This window comes from Paramormyrops kingsleyae, chromosome 7 (genome assembly GCF_048594095.1).
Source record: "Paramormyrops kingsleyae isolate MSU_618 chromosome 7, PKINGS_0.4, whole genome shotgun sequence".
Classification (NCBI taxonomy): domain Eukaryota; kingdom Metazoa; phylum Chordata; class Actinopteri; order Osteoglossiformes; family Mormyridae; genus Paramormyrops; species Paramormyrops kingsleyae.
The window spans coordinates 22,415,845-22,429,011 of NC_132803.1; the positions used below are offsets into that span (position 1 = coordinate 22,415,845).

The 13,167-nt window shown below is 45.7% G+C and overlaps 1 protein-coding gene across 12 annotated transcripts in view; it reads left to right on the forward strand.

Annotated features, from left to right (window-relative positions):
* The window catches only part of LOC111841820 (disabled homolog 2-interacting protein-like), a 213,930-nt gene that overhangs the window by 123,590 nt on the left and 77,173 nt on the right, over window positions 1-13,167 (forward strand). For 8 of the 12 annotated variants that reach the window (XM_072714505.1, XM_023807871.2, XM_072714506.1 and 5 more), the window contains one exon: window positions 3,948-4,066. The exons of the other annotated variants lie outside the window; for them this stretch is intronic. In XM_072714505.1, the coding sequence (XP_072570606.1) occupies window positions 3,948-4,066 (119 nt within the window). The remainder of the gene's footprint in view (window positions 1-3,947; window positions 4,067-13,167) is intronic. 12 annotated transcript variants of the gene reach the window in all.

The following is a 13,167-nucleotide window of genomic DNA, read 5'->3' on the forward strand; positions in this document are numbered from 1 at the left end:
TTGAGTGTAGATTGTTCTGCAAGTGTTTGTTTATTGTCCTGCAAAACTTGAGTCAAAACAAATTTCCACTTTTAAGTGAGGTGTCATATTCCTTTAAAATAACGGGCCAGCTGCTGCTGTCAGTTTTATATACCCTGAAATATGTATCCATCCAATTGAAGGATCACTTAAAGTCCCCTGCTATTCATACCATCTCCCCTGTGGCAAACGTGTGATGATGATGAGTTTCCATGGTCTGTTAACATTGCTGTCTGATCCTGTGTCCTACATAGCTGCATTACTATATTAAGACCTTTTTCTGCTTGCATTCATTATTTAAGGAAAATCCCTTTCTTATGTCTGTGTGTATTTATGTGTGCGTGTGTGTGTGTGTGTGTGTCCTCTCCAGCTCCTCCCGCACTATTCTGCAACAGCTACATATGTACTGTTTTAAAATACATGGAATTTCCTATATAATAATGTTTAGTTATTCAGTGTCTTTATACTAATCCAGTTTTATTGCAGGAATAGAGCAGAGCAATTTCACTGTTTATTTGCATCTTGAAATGCAAAGAATGTCAGGATAGTATCACTGCTCCGAGAAATTTTTATTTGATGTGTGACAAAATGTGATGTTTCTGCTTTTCAGCTTTAAGGTTCATACGGAGACTTAAGACCCTATGAAATAAAGGAGCAGAATGAACTAGAGCATTTTGTTTACAATTTGAAAGAATACCAGGGGCAATATGTGCAAAAAAGCAGAAGCAAGGACGGGCTATTTATTTCTCATCCTCTTCAGTGAATAGACAAGGACTGTCTATAAATTCACTTTATTCATTAAGCGTCTCTCCAGGTCTCTGTGTGTTTCTGCAGGTAAAAAACAAAGGGAAATGCCCCGGAAATGCAAGAAATATGTAATATCATTCCAAGGTCACCTTCCCCAGTCTTGGATTAATGAGTTTAGTTCAGACCAGTCCCGTCTCATTCTTCATGTTATAGTGGATTGTAATTCACACTTGGGAGTCCACATTTAGAGACTTCCTAACAAGGTAGTTGTTTGTGCATGCTTTTGGAAGCATCTCGATAACAGAGTGAAATCTTCCATCCTTGAAGGTTTTCCAGCTTCAGTCACTATGCATGCAGAACTGCAGGAGTTTCTCAGAGGGCCCGTACTCAAAACCATTAATACATACTTCAGGTGTTGTTCCGCATTGCTTTAAAGTGGCTGTAATGAGACCACTGAGGAAGAAGACACACTTAGATCCTGATGTTCGTGACAATTATAGACCTGCCTCAAATGTAGCCTTTCTCTCAAAGATCCTTGAGAAACTTGCCACCTAACCTTAAATATGCCTCGAGACTAGTAACAGTAGAAAAGTTTCAGTCTTGATTTTTGACAAAGCGACAGCACTGAAACAGGTTTAACCAGAGTGGGGAATGACGTGCCACTATGCTGTGAAACGCTCATTATGCTCTTAGATTTTAGTGCTGCTTCAGAGACAATTGACTACTCATTTCTGTTAAATAGGCTGGAATGCGGGGTCAGTCTATGCAGCAGCATCCTTAAGTGATATACGCCTTAACTAGACCATCGTCACCAATATCTAGTAACATCAGGGGAACTACTGGTGAAATGCAGAGTCCCACTGGGATCAGTTCTCTTACATTCCTCCCCTAGAATGGATAATTTGGTTTCATAAAATTAATTTTCATTCATATGCTGTTGACACACGACTCATCATGCCTTGTTTTCAGCACTTAACTCTAAGGGTTTAGAGTTTGTTTTCAGCTGGTTATCTATGTGTCATTTTGGATTCAGACCTGTTTATCACTCCTGTTAGCTCCCTGTCTGGGGGACGCTTCTTACAGACAAGAAACTGTGGCATTTTCAAACCTTTTGAAAAAAAAATGGATACATGTATTAATATATAGCTGAGCAGACCGCTGTGATGCTTTGCTGTCGGGGAACACTGCCTACCCCGCAGCGGATTCAAAATGTAGCAGCAAGAAATTTTCCTAGAAGGAGTAAATATGGCCATATTCCACCTGTCTCTCGAGTGGCTTCTGGCAAAGTACAGGACAGACTTTAAAATCATTCTTTTACTTCCAGACGCTAAAGGCTCCGGCCTTTGCTTATGTAACAGAACATCATCAATACAGACAACCCAGGATATACACTGTTCCTCAAATAAATAAAAGCACTATTGGCAACAGAGCCTTCAGCCAAGGGGCTTTTTGTCTTCCAGCTTAAGTGAAGGATGCTCCCTTGTTCTCAGTATTCGAATCCGGACCGATTCCTTTAGCTTAGCCTAGCATAGACAGGGCTGCGGGTGTTAGCATAGCATAAATAGGGCTGCGGGTGTTAGCCTAACATAGACAGTGCTGCGGGTGTTAGCGTAGCATAAATAGGGCTGCGGGTGTTAGCCTAGCATAGACAGGGCTTCGCTTGGTTTGGTCGCACATCACCTTCCATACTGACCCACTGTGTTACTCTCCTCTCCTCATGGTGGGAGCCTCTTACTGGTATTGATATCATTTGGGTTTATGCCAAGAATACAGCAGACAACACAGAGGTTTTGTTCAGTAGAGGATTGAAGACAACTGACCTACAGCCAGCGTGCTGACCTACATATGACCTGACAGAAGACAGCACAACAGAATCACATAAACAGAAACACACGCACACACATGCACACACACACAAGTTGGTCTAAATGGGGACTGTCCATTCATTTCTATGGGAAAAACCCTAATCCCAATCCCAAAACCCTAATCAGACATTGGTCCTCCATTGCCTTCTTGTTTTTATTCACTGTTTGTTTACTCTGTCATGAAGCTTAATTGTCAGTTTGAATCTGTGAAAATGCCTTGGAGCAGAGTCCTCTTGAGAAAGGCACTATACACGCATTTGATGCTACTGGGATTTCACAGAGCAGAATTTGGTTCATAATATTCAAAGATACACAATCTAACCATCTCCTGGGGTTTGATCCTTCAACCATCTGTTGCAGTTTCTTAAGCTTTTAGGCAACTAAACCCTGACCTCACCTGACCCTCGTAATTTCTCCCGCAGAGCAGCTGTGCTGATATCTTCGGGTCCACATGGGGTGTTTTGCTGTTTGTCATGCAGACAAGTTGGCCTCAGTTGTAAGGGAACGAGCAGACAAACAGCCAATAGAGAAAGGGAATGAGGATTCACCCCCAGAACTGGGCTTCGCTTTGCGTTATCAGAAGCCTCCCAGTGTCTCCGCAATCTGATCTTGTAGGAAACATTCCCAGAGCCGCAAGCTGATGGGGCCGCAGCATTAATTATCCAGTTGTGTTAATTGCAGATGTTGAGGATGTTGTGTTTGTGGTTTGTTTGCCGTGTGGAAGCCCGTTATTATCTCGTCTGTCGGCATGTGCTGCAGCTCTCAGGCCTGCTCTGAACTCTGCCTTTACGCACTCGGCTTCATCAGCCACTATAAAGTCAGGGGCAAATTCAGGACCTTGTAAGGAATCAACTTGCATGAACAACCTGGCCTATCTATGTTTTTTTTAATCCCTCTTTCTATCAAGAGTCATCTCTTAACAGAATACACTCACACTTTATTCTTCTGCTGAACTTAAAGTGCCTCAGTGCTGTCTTTTACTCTGGATCTGGTTTTTTTCCCCCTTCTCTTTTGCAATGCCAGCCAGCTGTTTCCATGGTAACAGGCCGATAGGGGAGCCTCGCTTCAACGCTGTTGCCTTGCCTGTGTGTACTGTGAACAGATGTGGCAGCCAGATCCTGACAACAATGCGCTCCGCGCAGAGCAGAAAGCGAGCGGGAGAGAGAGCGGCGGAAACGGGAGCGCGGATCGATCGCTGGAGCGGCCAGCCATAGCTGTGCCACCACACTGTCTTTCGCTCGCCCTGTAATCTCTGCGATGAACCTGTGACTTTAATAACCTCTCTGCTCCTTCCTGCCACGCTCTCCTCCTGCCTAGGGCTTCCTGAGCCGGCGGCTGAAGGGCTCCATCAAGCGCACCAAGAGTCAGCCCAAGCTCGACCGCAACAGCAGCTTCCGGCACATTCTTCCTGGATTCAGGAGTGCGGACAATGAGGGGTAGGACCGCCCAGCTCACCGTCGCCGAGCAGCGTGTGTGTGTGTGTGTGTGTGTGTGTGTGTGTGCAGGTTTTGTCATTATGTGGGGCCAAACTTTATGTGGGGCTTAGTGTTGAAAGCGTCGCAGGGAAGATGTGCACATGAGGAGAGCATTCAGGGTGCACAGATGGTGGCGGAGAACTTGGCTGTAAGAGTCATAGCGCCGCGGTGGTGCTGCACGGGCTGTGCGCTCGCGCGGTTTGACTGACGGAGAGCCACTCCGACCATGGCTGTCACATTCCTGCTCTTCGTGTAAAAATAGCTGGGTGGCACCGTCCACTCTGTCTTTCACCCCTTCTGTCACTGAGCTGAAATTGATCTGCCCACAATTATATCTCTGTCGGGAGACAGCGATTATACTGGATATAAACCTTTAAACTGGTTAAGAACAATGGCGAAGCCTGGACATCCTTTCTCAAAAATGAAATTTACAAGTACAATACGCTAATATACAAATTCAAAAATTGTTTTATTGATATATATTTGTTTACTGATAGAAAATTTGCGACCGTGCCACAAAATGACTGTGCTTTGATTTTGCTATGTAGCTGTAGTAGTTTGCCTGGATACTGTACACATTTAAGGCAAATTGTATTTATTCGATTGTATTTTCGATCATCAAGGATCTATACTCTATAATAAGCAGATGAGTTTAGTCTCTTATTTTCGTTCTGTTTAAAATAGTGTCTGTCACTTTGTATACTGTCCAGTCTTTGCTGTCAGGTAATTTTTTGTCAATGGAATACTAAAAAAGGTTAACATCAGTACTAAATAAACTCAATGTCATCCTCTTTCATCTTCATGTTGCACACAAAATGAAATTGCCATTTTGCTTTGTCTCACAATGGCAGTTTGTCATGAGTGTACTGCAGCAATCAAACCCTAATCCAGTAAAACAATATGAGCGTTATCTGTAGGTGAGTCCATGTTTCCACTCGCCTCCCAGAATCTGTGTGCCGCCGCCAGTGCCAGTCCCATCCGCTGGCACCATGTAGATTGATGACAATTCAGTCATAAATTATTTGGAGCCCTTGTGTTCAGGGCAGAAATATTGCCCGTGTCCGTCTGATGTCCCATTCTCACGATTTAATAATGGATCCCACTCTGCCTCGGCCGCTTACCGTGAGGGGCCGCGGGCTGGTGACTCCCCAACACCTCCTGTTAGAGGGGAAATGCAGCCCAGGCCCCCAGCGACGTGACTCACAGTCGCAGGGTGTCTTTGGCCTGCCTTCGCAGTATGCAGTGTGCAGTGCGCAGTACGACGCCGTGGGCCTCTCTACTTGTGTCGAATGTCCCTTGTCACTAGATTTCAGCTCCAGCTTAATCATCACTTACTGGGACGGAACTAGTGCAACTGTCTTAACGACAAATTACTTTCACAGCAACAATGAGGTGGGGGTAGCTATTTGGGCAGGAAATGACTGTGGAGGTATAACTCTCAGGGGATATTTTGATATTTTTTATACAATATTTTAAAATTGTAATATATAATACAATTGTAATAAGGCAAAGATAACTACAGCACATAATCATGCACTTTTGATAACTTACATGAATGAGCTGGAAAAATTATTATTCTATCTGTTGTAAACCTGTAAAATCAGTATGTTATAATTGATAATTATTTATGTTTATGGATAGGGCAAATGCATACATGACAACTGAATGCAACATTATTGAGAGAATTTTTTCCCCTAAAAAATCTTATTCTAATGTTATAATATTTTAATATTAATACAATAAAATAGAGGCTTTTAGAAAGACCTAGAGTGCTTAAATGTGATTAAAGACATATACTGAACCCATAACAGCAGGAGTGGGTTTGTGAGAACCGTAAATTTTGTACTCAGAATTTATGGAGATAATTTCATATCATATAACAGTAACATTTAAAGTTTAAAACTGTCTGGCAAGAATTCATTTCTGTCTTAGTTAATAAACTCAGTCTGCGAGTAGCTAATGCTCATGCTGCCTTGAAAAATGCAGCTGCATTTATGAGATTCAAGGATTTCATTTTTAGATTCTATACGACTGTACAAGAAAAGGCATAAAGATGGCATTCTGCCAACAAAGGCATGACTTAATCCTTTTATTTATGAGCAGAATATAACAAGATCTTTCAGGGTTCAAAATGAAGGAGAGCCGAATTATTCAGATGTGTCAAGCGAGGACAGTAACAGCTAGAAAGCCAGGTAACATCATGGTGCTGAAGGTAGTTATGCAATACCTGGTAGCAAGAACGACATAGTCTTTATAAGGGATAAGTATGATGTGCCGGAGACAGTATGGGCTGTGTGATTATGGTTAGTTTGTGAGCGACACATTTTGTGAGGTCTGTACGCATGTCGTCAGATATCAGCAATTGCACTGTGTAAGCACCTGATAAGTCTTCCAGTAGCTAAACTTGTGGGCAGAATATTTCGTACTCTACCTGATTCAGGAAATCCTTTTCTGCTCACTCTGAACCCTTGACGCCACCTGTAGACACCCCCAACACCGCTTAGAGCCCCTGACGCCACCTGTAGACACCCCCAACACCGTTTATAGCCCCTGACGCCACCTGTAGACACCCCCAACACCGCTTAGAGCCCCTGATGCCACCTGTAGACACCCCCAACACCGTTTATAGCCCCTGATGCCACTTGTAGACACCCCCAACACCGCTTATAGCCCCTGATGCCACTTGTAGACACCCCCAACACCGCTTATAGCCCCTGACGCCACCTGTAGACACCCCCCAACACCGTTTATAGCCCCTGACGCCACCTGTAGACACCCCCAACACCGTTTATAGCCCCTGACGCCACCTGTAGACACCCCCAGCACCGTTTATAGCCCCTGACGCCACCTGTAGACACCCCCAACACCGTTTATAGCCCCTGACGCCACCTGTAGACACCCCCAGCACCGTTTATAGTCCCTGATGCCACCTGTAGACACCCCCAACACCGTTTATTGCCCCTGATGCCACCTGTAGACACCCCCAACACCGCTTATAGCCCCTGACGCCACCTGTAGACACCCCCAACATCGTTTATAGCCCCTGACGCCACCTGTAGACACCCCCAACACCGCTTAGAGCCCCTGACGCCACCTGTAGACACCCCCAGCACCTCTTAGAGCCCCTGACGCCACCTGTAGACACCCCCAACACCGCTTAGAGCCCCTGACCCCACCTGTAGACTCCCCCAACACTGCTTAGAGCCCCTGACGCCACCTGTAGACACCCCCAACACCGCTTAGAGCCCCTGACGCCACCTGTAGACACCCCCAACACCGTTTATAGCCCCTGACGCCACCTGTAGACACCCCCAACACCGCTTAGAGCCCCTGACGCCACCTGTAGACACCCCCAACACCGCTTAGAGCCCCTGACGCCACCTGTAGACACCCCCAACACCGCTTAGAGCCCCTGACGCCACCTGTAGACACCCCCAGCACCTCTTAGAGCCCCTGATGCCACCTGTAGACTCCCCCAACACCGCTTAGAGCCCCTGACGCCACCTGTAGACACCCCCAGCACCGCTTAGAGCCCCTGATGCCACCTGTAGACACCCCCAACACCGCTTAGAGCCCCTGACCCCACCTGTAGACTCCCCCAACACCGCTTAGAGCCCCTGACGCCACCTGTAGACACCCCCAGCGCCGCTTAGAGCCCCTGACGCCACCTGTAGACACCCCCAACGCCGCTTAGAGCCCCTGACGCCACCTGTAGACACCCCCAGCACCGTTTATAGCCCCTGACGCCACCTGTAGACACCCCCAGCACCGCTTAGAGCCCCTGACGCCACCTGTAGACACCCCCAGCACCGCTTAGAGCCCCTGATGCCACCTGTAGACACCCCCAGCACCGCTTAGAGCCCCTGACGCCACCTGTAGACTCCCCCAACACCGCTTAGAGCCCTTGACGCCACCTGTAGACACCCCCAGCACCGCTTATAGCCCCTGACCCCACCTGTAGACTCCCCCAACACCGCTTAGAGCCCTTGACGCCACCTGTAGACACCCCCAGCACCGCTTAGAGCCCCTGACGCCACCTGTAGACACCCCCAGCACCGCTTATAGCCCCTGACCCCACCTGTAGACTCCCCCAACACCGCTTAGAGCCCTTGACGCCACCTGTAGACACCCCCAGCACCGCTTAGAGCCCCTGACGCCACCTGTAGACACCCCCAGCACCGCTTAGAGCCCCTGACGCCACCTGTAGACACCCCCAGCACCGCTTAGAGCCCTTGACGCCACCTGTAGACACCCCCAGCACCGCTTAGAGCCCCTGACGCCACCTGTAGACACCCCCAGCACCGCTTAGAGCCCCTGACGCCACCTGTAGACACCCCCAGCACCGCTTAGAGCCCCTGACGCCACCTGTAGACAGCCGGAAAGCTGAAAGCTGGGCTTTCCGCTGCTCTCCAATACGCGCCCACCTGTCTTCTAACTTGGAGACGTACGGGGGCAGGCTAGGACACCACAAGCGGCCTTTAAGAACAGAGGATCTGCCAATTGTACCTGGAAGCTTGTGGGAAACTCCCGCCATTGCCCTGCAGTCAGCCAGCTACCCGAGCTCTTCAGCTGTCTAGGCGCTGCTTAGCTCGTACAGGGCTGCCATACACATAGCGAAGGTAGCTGTGCACCTGCTGTGTGTGAGGTCAGTGACGAGCTTTGCCCCGACAAGGCGAGCTCACCGCGTGTTCCTCTGGTGGGTGAGGTGGCCAAGTTGCCTGCTGATTTCATACCTCATTAGGCCTGCAGGATGGGGGGGGATTCATTAAAGACACCCATTGTAATCCAAGCGTACTCATGGCACGGCCGGCCAGGTATGGTGACACTTACCGAGCACTGATTCCCCCCTTCTGAATAGGTGCTGCCAACTGGCTGCCAAAGAGGTGTTGCCTTGTAGCAGGTACAGGAGATCGTCTCTGTGATGCAGCTGGGCTGCCATTGGTCAGTCTGTACCCAAACCTGGAGAACCTGCTGCTATGCACATTGTGGGATGGACCAGGCTGATTACAGGTGGGCTGCCATTGGTCAGTCTGTACCATTAACCCATATCTGGAGAACCTGCTCCTATGCACAATGTAGGATGGACCAGGCCGATCACAGGTGGGCTATTGTTTACGGAGACTACAATCCTTCCCTCATATGTGATCTGTGATCCTACCAGCCCTGGCAGGGCAGTGTGTGTCTGTTTGTATGTAGACCCCCCGCTGCCAAACAGACTGCAGTTTCCCGGGTTGAAGCCCATCTTGTTGAGCCTGTCGCAGTACACCGGGATCTTGGCTTTACACAGCATACATACCCCCCTCCATACAGCAGAGCAGGGTCTCATCAAGCTGCTACCTTTAATTAACTCAATTGACCTCACCTACTGCTTTCCACTTTGGAACTCCTCTTTGGTCCCTCCTGTTTCTTTAATGTGACCTGCAAATCAGATATAAAGTATAATGATAATGTCAGTTGTGCCAATATGTTAAAATTCAGAAGAATGCACAGCATTAAGATTCCGTCTTCTGTGTTTATGTACATCTACTTTTCAAATGCTTAAAGTAGTCCGGGTCATGGGTGGAGTATTGGACAGGATATCAGTCCATCACTGGGTACATGCACTCATTTTCTGTGTATAAATAGTATCACTCTTTTCATTTTTTTCTTTGCTAAACATAATAAGTATGACACAAATTTAGACATAGATATTAAACATGCACAATATTTTGCAATCACAATACAAACTGTGTTTCTGAATTGCACAAGATATCAAATAACTAGATTATTGGCTTTGCATTGGCTTAAAGGGGCAATTATTGTGAATCAAATGATTATCACTTAATGCAGGAATCTCATTTTTGGAAGCTCCAGAGCCCAACATCAAGTGGATTAGATGGCACAGTCAAAGGTCACTCGGAGCATCCCCTGGTACGAGTATTTCAGGGCATTGAAAGCCCCCAAGCTATAAAATATGGATGAGTATTTCACAGGCGCTGGGTTACAAGTAGATATTATTCCACTGGAACCTGTGCTAATCCTCCATTTCTTCTAGAAATTCTGCACCCTGCCAAATACCACAAGGCGTGGCATATCTATAAATTACTTTAAAAACATTTAACATATTACCTGTCTCACTAATAGTTCTGCGACGTGTTCAGCAAATGATCGTATGTGTATAAACTGTATATCAGTTTGGTAAAGTCCAGGGATTATGTGATGGAATGGAAAAATCTACTAGTCTTCCACTCTTTGATTTCAGGCCTCTTGTAAATTATAAATGTAGTACAATTGCTCCACTCCAGCATTCCACCATCAAACGGTGTGAGATTCCCACTTACGGGGACGTATATTCTCAAAAAACTCTCATGCACTGAAATACCAGTCAGTAAATGTTTTGAAAGAACATGCAAATCGTTGGGGAAAAGAGGTTGACATTACTTTGTGTAATTCTGTCATATGAGATATAAACAAGGTTAAATTAACCAAGAAACCCTCACAGGGCAAAGATACGGCTGTTAAACCTTATATGAGCAGCATCCTCATAGCAAGACGAATATGGAGAAATGCCAGAGAAAGCCTTTCACAATAGTCCATACATGGCAGGAAATTAGGGAAGGGCTATTTATAGACTACCAGTGTACTAGTAGGTGGCATTAAGGGAGAATTTAGGGCAGTTTTTCTGTTGGTTTTAATGGACAAATTTGTAAACACATTATTGGCATTTCTCGTTTTCTAATAACGATCTCACAAGTATGTACTGTCTTTTTGGGCCTAGCTATCAACCACCTTCTCATTTTTGTTTGTGTATGTCTGTGTTTATCCTGTAAGTTTATTATTTTTCCCATCTGATTTTGGATTTTTTTTTTTTTTTTGAACGATCAGTGTATGTTTGAGACGCTATAGGTTGTGATGAAACGCGGAGAGAGAGTGATGCAGCCAGGCATGCTTTACATCATCTCCATTCTGCTGCACGACTGCTGGCTTCGTCTCAGCGTCTTCATTCTGCAGCCTTTCCAGTTCATAGTGACACATTCTGTATATAATGAGTAACAATTCCCTAGCAGCTCCACACCTCTGCTGTAGCTGTTCCTTTTTATTCAGTCAGCACAAACATTATTATGCAACATAATGGCTGCCATTTACGTTTTGCTTCATTGTTAAAAGATGCCACTAAATTATTATCGAAATACACAATTATATATAATTGTAAATCGCATTCTCATGAGGTTTTCTTAAAGTCCTTATGCACCAGTATAATTCATCTCCGTAATCCTTAAACATCCTGTCTATTACATTGGACACCATAGCAGAGAATAATTCAGTACACATTAAACTGCTTCAGCATAGGTGGTTCTCAGTTAAATGCCGGGTCACCACTGTAAATTGCTAATTAAAATCAGTCTGTTCATTTGTCCATTTGTCCTGTGGGCTGCTTCCTGATCCAATGATTCAGCGAGGAGACAGGAGAGCGTCTCATTCACAAGCAGGGAGCCAGTTCTTCTGGTCAGAGCGGGTCCTTGGCAAAAAATGACTTCCTCCATGTTTACCCTGTTGATTTTAGAATGTGTTCAGAATGTGTTTTATGTGCTCTGTACAAGGCTGACATCAAGCATGCTATTATCCTGATAGCTGAATGCCATGATTCCATTTGCTATTGGTTGTCAGGGCTCCCATAAGCTTTGTATTCATTATGACTAGAAACGAATCACAGAGAACAGGAAGCAAAGTCAGTGACAGCAGAGAGAGAGAGAGAGAGAGAGAGAGAGAATCACCATCAGGGGTACAAACAGTAAAAATCCAGCCATGCAAGATGAGACTGAACGAGTGAAGGTCTGATGTGTACCATGGTGATTGCACCTTAGCACTAACTCAAATACAGACTTAACAATAGTTGGTACAGGAATGTGTTCCTATGGTAGAGAAGCAGAGTGGCTCAAGGTAACCATCATAGACATTCTTCCTGTAAGTCAAGCCAGAAAGGCCCCATATACTGTACAAAGGCTGTTTTCTATTTGGGTTTTTGGTGTTGATCACACGCAAGTTAAGGTACAGACACTCCTCACTTAACGAGCCCCTGGGCTTACGACCAGCTCTCTGACCAGTCGGTATTGTACGCTGCACGAGACCTTTGGTCGTGAAAACAGCAGCACCACGTCTCAGCGTCAAGCATCTCATCTCACATCACCCTTTCTCAATCTCAGTCTCATTACTGCCGTCGCTCAGCATTCACTACACTAGCGTTCGCGACCTCCAAGACTACATATTTTGGTCTATAAGCTTGAACTTTATTGTGCACCCCATAGTACGAGTTTTCGACAAAAAGGAAGAGCAGTACAGTATTCTTGAAATATCGTTATGGGGTGGCTCCTCACTTATTGACCAATTCACTTATCGACCTAGTCGTAGGAACGGAACTCGGTCGTTAAATGAGGAGTGTCTGTATACTGTGATTTCCTTATGGAGAACAAGAGCAATTTCAAAACTGAAATCAGATTTCAAGATTTACGGCTGACAGTATACATACTGAAGGGGCACAACCGTGGCTGGAAATTAAGCTCGGCCACTTGCCTGAGGCATTTAGATGAAGGACGAGTACAAAATCTACAAAACTGACCATTAGCCTGCTGGCAAGTCACAGAATTGCATGACAGACTACATTTTTTACTGAACTAGCTCAGCTGGCTGGTAGCAGCAACTCTTAAGTTCCACCCCTGGGCACAACCTTCAGTCATCAGCATTTGTTATTGTCATAGCTGCTCACGGCTGACTGCTGTCGTCATATAGGCATACCCACTCCCAGTTTCCTCATCACACGCAATTAATGCATGCATATTAAAACAATGTTTATAGCAGAATAATTCAAAGCAAACAAATATAAAACATGCTTTTAATATATAATGCCATCAGTGATAAACTGGCCATTTGTCATAGGGTAAAATTTTTTTTAATCACATCCCAGTTATTTGGGGCTGATGCCTTTTCTGCCTGGAATAAAATGTCTGCCCTGTGAATTTGTTTTCCTGCATTACAGCCTGCAGAGAAAAGTTGGCTTTCTTGCTTTAAGTAGGACATAAACTCTA